Source organism: Pseudopipra pipra, chromosome 1, assembly GCF_036250125.1.
Source record: "Pseudopipra pipra isolate bDixPip1 chromosome 1, bDixPip1.hap1, whole genome shotgun sequence".
Taxonomy (NCBI): domain Eukaryota; kingdom Metazoa; phylum Chordata; class Aves; order Passeriformes; family Pipridae; genus Pseudopipra; species Pseudopipra pipra.
Window position 1 is genome coordinate 139,489,017 of NC_087549.1, and position 14,891 is coordinate 139,503,907.

The 14,891-nt window shown below is 36.2% G+C and overlaps 1 protein-coding gene across 1 annotated transcript in view; it reads right to left on the bottom strand.

The window, feature by feature from the left end:
- Positions 1-14,891, bottom strand: part of ODAD2 (outer dynein arm docking complex subunit 2) — a 78,982-nt gene that overhangs the window by 63,588 nt on the left and 503 nt on the right. Inside the window, 10 exon segments of the mRNA XM_064636335.1 lie at positions 4,365-4,506; positions 4,716-4,827; positions 6,055-6,064; positions 6,256-6,468; positions 9,250-9,363; positions 10,381-10,517; positions 10,969-11,075; positions 11,647-11,842; positions 13,198-13,355; positions 14,495-14,806. Of these exon segments, the coding sequence (XP_064492405.1) occupies positions 4,365-4,506; positions 4,716-4,827; positions 6,055-6,064; positions 6,256-6,468; positions 9,250-9,363; positions 10,381-10,517; positions 10,969-11,075; positions 11,647-11,842; positions 13,198-13,355; positions 14,495-14,718 (1,413 nt within the window). The 5' untranslated portion in view covers positions 14,719-14,806.

A 14,891-nucleotide genomic window follows, 5' to 3' on the forward strand; every position in this document is an offset into this window, starting at 1 on the left:
TGCAATGCAGTGAAAAGAGAGAAAAACGAGAGAAGAAAGAAAGAATAGAGAGAAAGAAAAGGAAAGAGGCAAAGGCCAGAAGGAATATTCCTGTACATTCCTACCTCCCTGGTCTGTTTGACAGCTTTATGTAAGCCCACTACAGAGGGGCCTCCTGCCAGCTACAAAAATGTTGCTTGAACACAGCAGCCTTCCAAAGGTTCTGCCAAAATTCAGCTGTGGAGCAGCCCTGAATACACCCAGTGTATCCTGCAGGTTTTGTACCTTTTCCTTGTCCAGTGAATGAGATTTCACTGACTCATGTGATAGATGTCCTTTCTTCCCAGCCATCCACTGCTATGCAGCACCAGGGCACATGGGCACCTGGGAGCTGGTGCTCAATGCCACAGTAAGGGCACATCCTCTGTGGCTCCTGTGAAGTGCCATAGCATTTCCCCAGCTCCTGGACCTGGCACAGGATGGGAAGAGACATCAGATTCGTCCACCTATGATTCTGAAGTAGAAAAGAAACACAATGCTGTTCTGGGAATGAGGTCTTTTGCACTGGAGTAATTGCAAATAGGTATGAAATTAATGGATATTTTACGTGAAGTGTGAGATTTGACTGGTTTCACCAGTGTATCCCTGAAGTATAGCCAAAAGCAGAACGACTTTCCACATAAGAAACTGAAGGATGAATTCTGTAACTGCCATGGTCCTGCAGAACTCTATCCAGAGCTAACCCTGGCACAGGTGTACACATAAATCACACCCTTACAAGGAACCAAGATCAAGCAGCACAAGGGCTTAAGAGATTACAGACTTATTCTAGAGATTGGAGTTATTACTGGCACAGTCACCAGCCCCAATTCACCTCTCAACATCTCAGTTTTATCTCAAAAACTGGCAATAGCCAGTGCTCAACCGTGGGCAGCACAAAACCCAGCTCTCACCCTTTTTCTTTGTTCTTTTTTTTTTAGTGACCAGCCACAAAGAAGATTCTGCATTTCTACCTGATGTTCCCTGTTTCTAGTAAAACGATGACAGAAAAAGATGATCCCTTCATCCTATTCCTAAAATTTTTCTTTAAATATCCCCTAGAAATCAAATACTTCAGAAGCACAAATTTAATGTCAAAAATAATGGCAAATCTGAAGTAGGCACTTCTGGGTGAATCACACTGTTACAAACATCAACAGAGCACTTAATTCCAGTTTCATCTACTCTGGCCCTAAGAGATACCTAACACAAGGTCATCACCAAGCTCGCTGATCTATCTTCGCTGCTCGCTGCTAAGTCGATGGGGAGACGTGGAGAGAACACACATGTTCTGTCTTCTGTTTCACAGCCCTGGGAAGCTTGAAGGTAGGACAAGGAGCCAGACCACAGAAGCAGCTGCTTCCCAGCGGAACAATTCCAACATGGATACTCTTTCCCAGAAAGGAAGGGGAGTGGAGAAGGGCAAAAAGTCAGAAGGGAATTTCCCCTGCGCTGGAATTTTCTCTCCATGAAGAGGTATACAAGTACAGAGCCTACAGGCATAACTCACAGGATCTAGCAAGTTTGCTTTATACAAAAAGCAATTGCCTTTTTAACATTTAATGACAATCTAACATTGGTATAAAAACTAGGTATCTTTCAGGTTTTATGGAATTTTTTTCTCTGTAAATTCTATAGAGTCTTGCTGAATTGTGATTCACATTTACTTTAGCAGACATTAAAAAAATGGTTGCATCTACAAATTTTTATATCTTCCTGGTATCTCAAACACCTATCATTTAAGGCATTTTATTCATTTTTTCAGATGTGCAAACAATGTATACAACCTTTGAAGACGCACAAGCCCTCTGAAATTCGTGCTTCTATATAAATAGGCTTGTAGATACTTAAATAACACAGTCATAAATATATTTTCTCTTATGTTGCATCTGTCATGAACACTTGCCTACATGAACAACAAGAATGCCAAAAAATCTCCTAAGTCTGGCCAGAAGTGCAGTATTTATACTTGAATTAAAACGAATTCCATGTGCAAGCTAAAGTAGCACTCCATCAATAAAACATTTCAACCACTGTCTGTGGTATGGCACTGAGGCATCTCTTTTCAGCTTTATCTGACCCCAGGGAGTTCTTGCTTTATGTAGCTAAGAATCAACACAGAATTATTTTAAGTATATCTTCAAATATTTTGTTTAATTTATACCTAATTTAAAGAACTATTTGGCAACTCGAGTGTGCATGAATGCATGAACAAGTATACATCTGAATTTTCAGAACAAAACTTGTTCATATTATGGAATTTTGTATTAAAAACTTCTTAACAGGTACTCGCAATTTGATCAGAAATGCTCCCCTTTCTTTTTCTAGTTCCAAAACATTTTGTAATTTTCCTTGTTGACAGCTGGAACAAAAAAATACCAATTTCTGAAAGAGAGGTGCTTGAAAAATACATTTCCCTATTTGCCATTATCAGTCTTCATTCAGAATGGTTTCATGCAAATGTAGATATGAATTTCAATACTGGATAAAGTCCAATACTAAAATCTAAACATGACTATATGAAGAACCTAGAGAGGAAAGGGAGTTTGAGAATTATGCAATCAGGAGACAAGAGCCTTGTCGGTAAAGAGGGTGGTACATAAATGGGCTAAAGAAAAGATTACTGTGAGTTCATCAACAGTAATTAATTTCAAATCTCCTCTCTAGGAGGACCTTGTGTGTTTACTAAAAAGCAGCATGGTTGTTTCTCTGAGCTCTCAGATAGGCAAAAAGAGATGCTTCATACATAGACCAAAGCAAGTTATTAGCAAACTGAAAAATTTGAAAACAGCATCTTGAACTGTAATTCCATGCAAAAAGGAAGATTCATGCAAAATCTATACATTATGTGTTCAGCATTAGGAATAGCTGAGCAAGTTATATGCTCAGTGTTATACCAGATTACATTTGCAAAATGTTATTTTACCACAGCCAAAATGACAAAAATATAGAGGTCCAACCTAGAAAAGATAATTGTAGAGAGATTTGTATTATCCATGTTTGTCTGTGTCTCTTTGGCTACAACCACTACCAAGGTTCCATGTACACGAACTGAGAACAAGCAGTGTGACTGCTCTGAATACAGTTTAAAAGACTGAGTTACTCTTCTACAATGGTCAAAGGACTGGAAGGAGCCAAAGCTTTGCTTATTCCTCACAAATGTTTAATTGTAGAATCATAAAATCATTAAGATTGGAAAAGATCTCCAAGATCATCGAGTCCAACCTGTGACTGAACACCACCATGTCAACTAAACTATAGCATGAAGTGCCACATCATTATTTCCTGAATACTTCTACAGATGGTAACTTCACCTCTTCCCTGGGCAGCCCATTGAATCAATTAACAACCCTTTTAGTGAAAGAATTCTCCCTGATGTCCAGCCTGAACCTCCCCTGGCACAGCTTGAGGCTATGTCCTGTCATCCTGTCTCCAGTTGCCTGGGAGAAGTGACCGACCCCCACCTGGCTACAACCTCCTTTCAGGCAGGTTGTAGAGAGTGAAGAGGTCTCCCCTGAGCCTCCTCTTCCCCAGGCTGAACACCCTCAGCTCCCTCAGTTGCTCCTCATAGGACTTACACTTTTTTTGCTTTACCAAATGGCAGCACCATCATTTTATCAGTCGGATGTGTGTGCTCTGTACTCAAAAAAATAAACAAGCCAGCGCTTTTATTAGTAACTTAACAGAACATAAATTCCAGTACAAACTTGTAAAGGAATTTCTCCTGAGGGAAAAACATAATTAGAGTTTTCCAGAATAGTAGAGGGTTGCTGGGGTTTTGATGTGTTTCAGACATATTCAGAATTTTAACTGTGTATATTTATAGGTTCCAAAAGATTTTCACCAAGTCTGCGTAAAAACCTTTCTTTTTCGTTTGTTTTAGAGGATGCCTGTTTATCATACATTTTCTTGTCCACTAAAGCATCTATCCAGACACAAGACCATGTTAGAATTACTTCAGTCATGCATTAATCATAGCTGATGAAAGACTTTAGGCAACTATTCAGTTTTAATAAAAACTCTTGAAAGTTATTATCCACATAAAGAAATATCTTGGAACATTTCATACAAAAAGCAAAACAGAAACCCAATAATTAATAAAGAGATTATACCATCTTAAGTTTTAAATAACACTGAACAGATGGTTTAATCTAAAGGTCTATATAAGCCAAAAATAGCAGATGAAAAAAAAAAGTGCATGATAGGAAAGTCCACAGTTCCAGGATTTGAACATACTGCATAGCAAGGCTATTCTAAAATATATGGAAGGCAGAAAGGATGAGGAGCTGTGCCCTCAACTGTATCTTTTTTATTTTTTATAAAATTTATCAACACTTCTTAATTACCTTTACATATTTTGAAAGTTTCTGAATTCCCCAGTATTCAGGTGACAAATCAGTGGTTCCTTCCTGACGACGTATAGGCTGTTCATCCTCCTCAGCATCTGAGGAACTGTCACTAACATCTTCTACACTGCTTGATGTTTTTCTAAAAATAAATAAACAGAATCACCAATTTTAAACAGCTAGAAGCTAATAGGGACAAGCACACTTCAAACAGGTATTACAACAGTGCCTAATAGAAGAATTAGAAAAACACAACTGACATTACTGAACAGTAAATATGGTGATAATTACTGTAGATAGGGAAAATAAAAATTTTTTTTAAATGAAGAAAGAAAAATAAGTAACCCATACCTTCCTGGGGCTCGATTAATTTTAAGAGATGTAGCATTGGCACTGGATTTCTTTTTCATTTTCGAAGATACAGTACTACTTCTCCCTTCTTCTTCAGTATCTTTTTTTGAAGCTTTGTCACTAGATTTGGGTTTATTTAAAAAAATAAAAAAATAAAAATAAAATAAAATTAATTAATTAATTAATTAAAAAAAACAAACAAAACCCACACAGAAATCATTTTTTCCAGAACATTCTTCAGTAGATTGTGACTCACAGAACTCCTGATTGTCCATGCATTAACAGTTTTGGATGGATTCTTCTTCAATGAATGTGTCTGGTTGTTTTTTGTACTCACATAAACAAATGAATTTACTACCCTCTGGCAAAGACTTTGAGTGCTTAGCTATGTGGTGTATGAAGAAGTCTCTCTCTCTGTTCTGAACTGATCTCACTGGCTTATTTTCACTTGACGCCCTTTATTCTTGTCCTAGAACAGACAGTGACTAAATGTTCCCTGTTTATCATCTCCAGTCATGATTTTCTGTATCTTTCTTCTTCTCCTCTAGTCATTATTTTCCAGGCAAAAGAGTTCTAGTCTGCCTAGTTCTTCCACACACTGACATGTTCCATAGCTTTGATCATGCTGAATACAATATATCTTGCTTTCCTTATATTCCAAAAGATTCCTAGGCCTAGTTGAGTACAATAACTGGTGCTTTTTTGTCCCTAACTTACAATATTATGAAAGCAAAATGTCTTTTCAAGCCTGGACTGGTCAGCCTATCACAGTCACAACAATGAAAGAGAATACTACTCATGATTACAGCCCATTTCACTACATCTAGACTTTAACAGACTGGGGAAAAAGGTTGACTCTTGACCTGGGAAACCATTTTTTTTAATTGATGACTGTAGGTCAAATCCTAAATCTCTTAAAATGTTTCTTGGAACGTCAAATTGGAAGACCTGAGAAGATACTATTTTTTGTAGGATGGCAATCAAAGGTTTTTCTTCAGATATTCTTCTTCGTCCAGTAACATGAAATCAGGAAACATTAAATCAAAATAGAATTCTGATTTCAGAAGAAAAATCCAACAATATCCAATATATGTATACTCTATTTTGGGTGTTCAAGATCTGAGATAATCTCATTAGTGAATATTGTTGCTAAGCAGAGATAGAAAAGTGGCTCATATAGTATGAAATCATTAAAAATTGGTAGTAACAAGTAAGAGTCATTCTGATTTTCCATCATGAAAGTGTGGTTTAGATTAGATTTTTCTACTCTGTCTTGCTTTAAAAGGTATTTAACACTAAAAACATGATGATAAACCAGTACTGCATAGAACTGCAAGACATTTCCCTGCCTTGCTGCAGAAATGATGTAACATTAAAATTGTTGCATGAGAGAAAAAACGTGAGAACTCTCTTCTCAGAAATTAACATGTAGTAAGTTTTGTTTCATTGCTCTTAAGACAATAATGCAGACTTCAACATGCAGTCCAACCATTAGTACAGTTTAGAGAAGCCTATAGGAAAATACAATTACAAAGATAACTACTTATCTTTGGGAAGCAGAAGGCCCAGTACTTTTCCACTGCATAGTTGGTTGTAACTTCTTGCCAGTGGATCTTCTCCCTGCTGCAGAACTTTTCACCTTCTTTTCTGTAGAATCATAAAGGTTCTGGGATTGGCCAGAAACCTCAGCATCAGCACCTTCCACATACTGAGAATTCTTCTCATATGCTGGTTCTTTAAAAAAACTATATTCCTAATAAAAGGAGACATGGTTTGTCAGTTATATTGCTATACGAATAATGCATGTGAAGTTATAAGCAGTTATAAGCACAATTCCAGGATTCTGTGCTTAAAAATTGTATGCATTATATGTAGAATTAGATTCTAAACACAAAGTTGTATTGTCTTTAAAAGAAAAAAAATTAATTTGGAAAGCAGCAGTTACCATGTGCAAATTAAAGTTTTTTAAAGAAATGAAGTAGCTAAATTTGGAACTTTCTGAGCATACTTGAAAATTTGGTGTTGTTCAGTTTCTAATATGTCCAATAATTTGTGACACAAGCACTTTTATAGAACCTAATTCCAAATGAGTTTTAAGATCCAGAATTGCAAAATCAAGTCACTGTGCTTCCAGTGGATCATTTACATAAAAACTATTTCCTTCTATAAAGGATTTACAAAAAATTCCCACAAAAAAAAATAATGAAGAAAACAGGCTATCATAAACTGCTCGACTTCAGTTCCAAGTCATTTCATTTGATATAGTTTAGAATTAATATGAACACATTCCTTTTCATTTTTTTCCTGTTCCGTCTCTCAGGACAAAACATTGTTGAACAAGTCACATACAAGAATTGAGCTGGGTGGCACCTACCAATCCTTCAGCTGTCTGTGTCTAGTACCATGGCTGATCAAAAACATACAGACTAGAAAAGACTCTTGTCAACTCCTATTCTCCATTGGAACATATTCAATTTTTACAGGAGAGACAGCACACAATCGTTACTTATGATTATTATTATTGCAGCTGTCACTACCAGATAGGTGAAGACATTCCTTTATGTATCTGATTCAGGGCAGTTTTAAGGAGGCTGTCACAGTGTGGTCTGCTTTTGACCAGTCCCTGATGTGAATCGGCTGTTCCAGGCTTGCTGATCCAACTGTCCCATTCCACACTAACTCTTGCTAATTCTCTCATTCTGAAAATGTACTTCAGACAAGGCAATTTAGCACATGATAAACTAGATAAATCACAGGGAACTGGTGCTGTAGCTTCACCAGCTAAGCATACATTAAAAAGTATGTTTCCTACAGCACTATATACCAACACAGAAATTCTGAATGTTAGCTTAAACAAGGCCAGGCAGATATTATAAAAGTTAATTGGTTTTGCAATATATGTGTATGTAACAAGCTTTTTGAAGCTCTCTTCAGAAAATAAGACAAAACTATTTCCAGTCATATTTTACTTCATATAGGCAAACTTGGAAATACGGCTTTTCTCTGCTTTTGAGAGTTCTAATACAGAGATTTTCCCTCAGGTACAAATGCTCTGCAGCTTTACAGTATTAACTTGTTTACATTCTAGTTTTAGAAAGGAGAAAGTACTAAACCAGCTTTTCATCATGGCAGGATGATATGATATTCCTAAACCATTAAAAGGAATAATGTATACTCTTCTACATAAACATATTTACACAGCCAGGCACTATTCAGTGTGTGATTTATGTGATAATGGAAGGAAAACAGTATAAATTCTATTTATTTACTCTTATTTAATAAGTGTACACATTTCTTGAATAGTTACATTATTTTTATAAGGGCAGAAAACCAGTAAAGGAAGATATATTATCTCTATTATCAACAGTATCATTATTCTACATTAACATTTAGAATTAGAAATGTAAAAATTATTAAAATATTCCCATGAACATCAAATTAAGCCAAATCACTGCAAACACATTAAACCAGTAATTATGTCTAAAACCATTCATATGTTATTCCATTTATAAGTGTAAACCAGTATGTAGGTATAACATTAAAAAACTTGCCTATAAGATAAATGAAATTTTTTTTAACTTATTGCTCTTTCAAACAGAACAACTCACAGATTTAATTCCATTGCTGTAAGCTATTATATTTATGCGTGCAAGTTGAAATGTTCTGCTCTTTCAGAACTGCCAAATACCTGTATCTCAGAAAAATAAATATCAGCACAAAAAAACATAACTAAAGCATAAGAAAATGTCTTAATCCCTTCTTTGAATAAATAAAGTTGCATATAAATAATCACGATAAAATTTTTGGCAAGTTTTGGCCTGTAATTGATTTTACCACCAAGTTATTAATCTGTTATAACCACACCAGAAATCTAAAAAAAAAAGACTTTTTGTCAGGAATGATAAAGCAACTAAAACTGTAGTGGCACTGTGTGGTTCTAGCTAATATAGAACTCTAAATTAAAGCCAAAACACTTGCATTTTATAGTGGCTGAAGCAAGACACAGTGTGTAAGCTGGATGCTTAACTCCCAACTCTGATATTTAAATCAGACAGTTCTCATAAAAAAAAAAATCAAGCTATTATTTTTCTTTAGGTTACGAAGTCTGAAGATAAAAGTTTAAGTGGTTTTGATAACAGAAAAATATTGTCATAAAAAGTTGACTTTTCCCATAAGGATATCATATTTTTCTGCTTTAGTATTTCCAGTGCTCCGTAGAGAACAATACCAGAGGACCAGCAAAACATTTCAAGCAAAATTAGAGGCTGGTCTCACATGTAATTCAAACCCCACCATAAGGTACGACACAACAATACATGAATGGTGTATTAGTTGCTATTTACAAAAGAAACATATTTCACAGAACCTGAAACAAATCCAAAGAAAAAATAATACATGCACTTCAGCCATTAAAATTCTTCATTTAATCATCTTTGATAAAGAACATAAACGTTCAGCCAGGTTTATAATTTAATTCTTAACAATGTACACTTGTACAAAGTAGAAGACACACCCAGTATCAGTAAATACATACCTGTTTAGCCATATTTTCTACAAATCTAGGTGATCTCTCTCTTAAAAATGTGACTATATCTTTATATACATCACTTTTTCTTTCATAGTCAAGCTCTTTACCCTTTAGCAGACCCTTAAAAAAAGAATACATTTTAAATTATTAATAGCTTTGCCCTACACAGGTAATTTAATCTGTATCACAAAATAGTGCTAAAGCACGAAGGTCATACTGTAATGAATTAGGTACAGAAGTCTCATGCCTAGCAGAGTCCATCAAATTTCACCAATGCTTTGTAAAGATGTATGGATCATCTCCATGGATCCCTACATATGACGAAGATCTCACATGGAATTTTGCAGGCAATTATCAGTAAATTGTACCGTGTGCAGTTCCACTGAAAAGAATTTACGGCTTACGGCAAACAACCAACTAAATACGAGCTTCCAGTGCAGCATGCAGCTTCCGTCTAAACGGATCAGAAAATTATGTGACCTGATTGACTGCACTTTATAAGCTTCATTTATTAATAATGTGCCAAATCAAAATTTCCCTGGATTTTTTAACTCTTAGGAAATCAATTTGTGGAGTTATGCCTGACGGATATCAATCTGTCTTCAAAATGAATGTAAGAGCTCTGGTCACTGCTTAACACACATAAGGGGCTAATATGCCTAAATAAAACCCATCTGAAAGGAAAAAGGTAACCAAAATGAAAAGAAGAAGAGATAAATAATTTCTTAAAAGCTTCCACTGACAGGAGAAAGAACTGCTTTATCATTTATAAAAAGACAAAATGAAGCTCTAGTAGACACACAAAACAATATCACACTTCAGATCAAGAGCAATGAGGCACTAAAGAGGCATTGAGTCCCCCAGTACCTTTAAACAGGAACACTGTGAAGAACTGCTTGAGTACATTTAAAGACCAACCAAACACTGTTAGGAAAGAGCACAGAATACACTCCTGGTATAAAACTTTTTGAAAAAGCACTCAAAACACATGGAAAAACTAGCACACATTTATTACTGTGGCTTCTCTTTCTGTACCAAAACATGAGCTCTGCAGGTCTTAGAGCCCCAATACCACTACCCCAAACCTGAGCACAAAAAAATAATCATTACTGCATGGTATCCTTTATTATTACTTACCCCATTTAAGAACACTCCTGCTGTGTTGCAAGTGATATACAAAGGATCAGTGTCATGTGGTTTGATGACTAAATAACAAATGTCTCCATGCACTTGTCTCCAGGGAGGAGCTCGGCATCCATTAGCAAACATGTAATCTGTAACCAATTAGCATTAGTGTTTTTATCCAGTTTAAAAGTATTTTTTAATAGTTATGCTTGATGATTAATGTAACACGTATACAAATAAAATCCCCAAACAATTTGTTACTCTTAAGAATTCATACTGTTAGGTATTAATCATGCAAAACTCTGTGACCCTTGGTCCAATCCAAGCAAGAACCACAACTGTGTTCAGCACTTTTCGGGATCAGGGAGTCAGTTCACTTCCTCTACTTCCACTGAAGATATTCACATAACTGGGCCTTTATTTCTGTATGTAAAGGCTGAAGAACACCATTGCATGTCTGAAAATACTTTTTATTTTACTTCAGAACTTTATGGTAGAAATAAACACTTTAAATGTGTTACCGAAATTAATCCAAAAAATTTCACACAGAAATCAAGTACTTTAATAATGGTCTATGTAAACATGAGATATGATCTAGACCTGATGTATATTCCAGTGATTCCAGTACTGTATCTTCTCCTTTCCCAGAGAAATTCTTGAGAAGATTCACTTCACTGTTTACAGCAGCTGGATTTAGTCTAACATCTCTGCAATTAATAGAAAATAGTTTAAAATGTATTCATCAAAAGGATGTGCTCAGAGAAATGAAGAGAATATTGCACGATTTTTTTATTTTACATTGAGTCTTACTAGTAGCAACAAAAATATAAAAATGGGTCATCTTTCATAGTGCTTCTTAATTTTTTCTATCGTTCAGTGAAATTTTCATTCCATACCTAATACAAAGTCCTTGTAACTATGAAACAGACTCAATGTAATACTTAATACAGTTCCATGAAGAAATAAACAGTTCCTTGAAAATATTTGACTGTAACTTTGTTGTTTGTACAAATGACTTCAATTTGCTAACAAAATGCAAAACATATGCAATAAAAAAACCACACTTGTGGGCACACACTTGCATACCCACACCTACAGAAAAATCTTCATAAAAAATTGGTTTTTTTCAATAACTTAGTGAATAGTGAAAGTTATTTCCATCAATTTCTTTATATCACACCAAAAACACATGCTGTGGGCTGAAACCAATCTGATTTAATAATAAAACAAAAAAATGCACTGGCTGAGATGCCTAGCTTCCATTTGAAATGCACTTACTGTGAAATCTGTTTCAAAGAACTATTAAGCAGTTGCAAATCCAGCTGATGAAGAAGAAGAATGATTTTCATTTTCGTCTCTGTTTCAGGGTCATAACCTCTTTTCACTTTGTCAAATAAATGCAAGATGGACGTATCTTCTCCTTCAACAGTCGCATATTCAGGGCCAAGAATTTTCACTATAGGATCTCTGTTAGCTGTAAACATAAAACAGAATCATGTAATGTGCAACTATGTTTAAAATGATTGGATGAGACAAACACCTTTTGTTTCAATTGCTGCATGATTTTGATGCTATTAATTTACAGTAAGAACTTTATAATGTTCATAGTTATTCATCAAACATTACTGTCTGATTTATTCTTTCATATCCCTCTACTGCAATTTTAAATGTACTTTTCAGAACATGATAACACTAAGAACAAAAAGAAATTTTTCTTAACAAACCAACTGCTTTTTACAGCAAATATTAAGATTCATTCAACCAAGGGGTGAATATTAAATAGTTCCCTTTATCAACAGTCCACTTTCCCAAAAATATGCCTGGCTGATTCCCAAAACAGGAAATCAATGGGCTTAACTCACTGAAAATTGATCATTTTGGAAATATGATTTAGTGTAAAGAACATCTTTAAGCTTTTCTAGCAGCATTCCCAACGGCCCCATTACTTCCTCAGCTATGCCAGCTGTTCTTTTTGGTAAACAGTGACATAACTACATGTCAATGTATTTTACAAATCCATTTTGCTCTGTTGCTGCAAATGAAGTCCCATGCATCTCTGAATGGCTCTGCATGATACACTGGTCATATTATTCTTCCCTAGTATTCATGGTTAACCACTGTCAGTGACAGGGCCCTGGATCAGATGGATCGGAAGCTTGATCCAGTATACGCATTTATATTTTAGTACTGCAGATGCAATTTCTACTAATATCACAATAGAATATCACGGATCTCTTCTACCTCCAGGTAGGAGGAGGATATCCAGTTTAGCATATCAAGAGTCTTCTTGTCAGTTTGAAAATCTTGGTCTTGAAGATGATACAGTAAAAGTGCTCATACCTATATTTTAAACCCATTGTGAGAAGGAGGAATCTGGAAATGCTCATTGTGAACCTTGTACAGGTAAGAATGTCTTAAACATACAATTTTTTCTTTGGCTGTTTTTTAAGGATGTAACATTTTAAAGGAATATTAAACTACATATGTAGGAAAACCTGTTATTTAGCCTCAAAGACGACTTTTTTTTTTCAGAAATTTAAGCCTACTGTCATCGCTGGGAAATTGCTCAGCATACACAAATTTGTATGAGATTCAACAACTTTATTTTAACTTTATTCCAGATTTCTCTGTTATTAATTTCTGTGTAAATAAAACAAGAAATAGAAACTTCATTAAGGTCTGGATCAGCACCTTTAGCCACCTTCATGAATTAGTACCTTCTCACATACTTAAAACGAAGGCATATATTTCTTTCTGCACATTTCATAAATTGCTGAAAACATTTTAAGAATGAGGAAAGACTTAAAAAAAAAAAAAAAAAAAAGAAACCTTCGAGGCATGCTTGTGCTTCCTTTAACTTTTTTTCCATAGCAATTTGTAGCAAACGGGACAGCTGGTCAAAACTGCGAACTCTCAGAGTTGATGCCGAGAGAAGCAGCAATGGTTGCCCATCTCTGCTTGTGGCTTCAGACTGAACAGCTGCTTCACTAGAAAAATTAAATTATATCTTTTTAAAATAATAACTTTAATTGAGAAGAATCTTAAATGTTATTCAAGCTTGACATGATAAAGCATACACAATTTCTTTAAGCAATATTTTAAAAAACTTCCAAGGTAAACCAATTCATTCATTGCAAATCAGCAGGCAGATAGGCCCAAAGGAAGCTGTGACCCCATGGCAAGCCTGTACTAGAACAGGCTCCTGGCAGGACCTGTGGACCCACAGAGGGAGAAGCCTATGCTGGAGCAGGTTTGCTGGCACGATGTGTGACCCTGTGGGAGACCCATGCTGGAGCAGAGGGTGCCTGAAGGACTGCACCCCATGGAAGGGATCCTTGCTGGAGCAGGTCATGAAGACCTGCAGCCCGTGGGAAGGACTCACATTGCAGAAGTTTGGGAAGGACTGTTTTGTGGGAGGGACCCCAGACTGGAGCAGGGGAAGAGTGTGAGAAGGAAGGAGCATCAGGAAAAAATGTGTAATGAACTGACGGCAATCCTTATCCCCCATCCCCCTGTGCCACTCAGGAATGAGGAGACAGAGAAAATCAGAAGTGAAGTTGAGCTTGAGAAGAGGTAGGTATGGGAGGAAGAGGGAAGGTTTTAAGATTCAGTTTCATTTCTCATTATCCTACTCTGACTTTTAATTGGTAGTAAATTTAATTTCCGCAAGTTAAGTCTGGTTTGCCAAAGACAGTGACTGGTGAGTGATCTCTCCCCGTCCTTATCTCAACCCATGACCCTTTGGTTGTTTCTTTCTCCCCTGTCTAGTGTAGAAGAGGGAGTGACAGAGCAGCTTGCTGGGCACCTGGCAACCAACCAAGGGCAACTCACCACATGGGAGTCACTCCTAACACAAAGAGAAATCACAGTTGAACATATGTTGTGAAAAGTCTTAGGAACAGACAGTCCAAGTTTTAAGAATTGCTAACTTACCAGGTCTGCATCACAAATGAGACAGAATAGTCTCAAACTCAAAAAGAAACACTTAAAATTTCAGCTCAAAATTTTCAATATATATCAATAAAAATCCCACCAATGGCCACTAAGGCTTGCTTTATGCTAAGTGAGCACAATTTTGCTTTATAGTTCACCTTCTGCATTTGAAAACACACTGCAATTCACTTACTTGATCACATAACCCTTTCCAAATACTGAAGAGTCCAACTGCGTTTTCCACTCAAGGGGCTCTCTGAAGACAAACGCTGCTTCCTCGGGATGTTTAGTGCTGAATTCCTCTGCAAACTTAATAATCTGATTTAAAAGAGATTCGTTCAAAGGGGTGATTTCGAGCGTGCCGGTTCCAGAGCCAGCAGCAGTCCACTGAGCCGCCCTCTCCAATGCCGCTCCCATGGTCTCGGACACTTATCACAGGAGTCCACCTTGGCAAAGAGACACCACCAGAGAACGGCAAAACTGAGCTCTCAAATGGTAAATGCCGCTGTAATTTGAAACAAACATATCCAGTAATTATTAGATTCATTTAACTCGTTAAAATCCCCGAAGTGGGGAAGGGGGACTTGAAT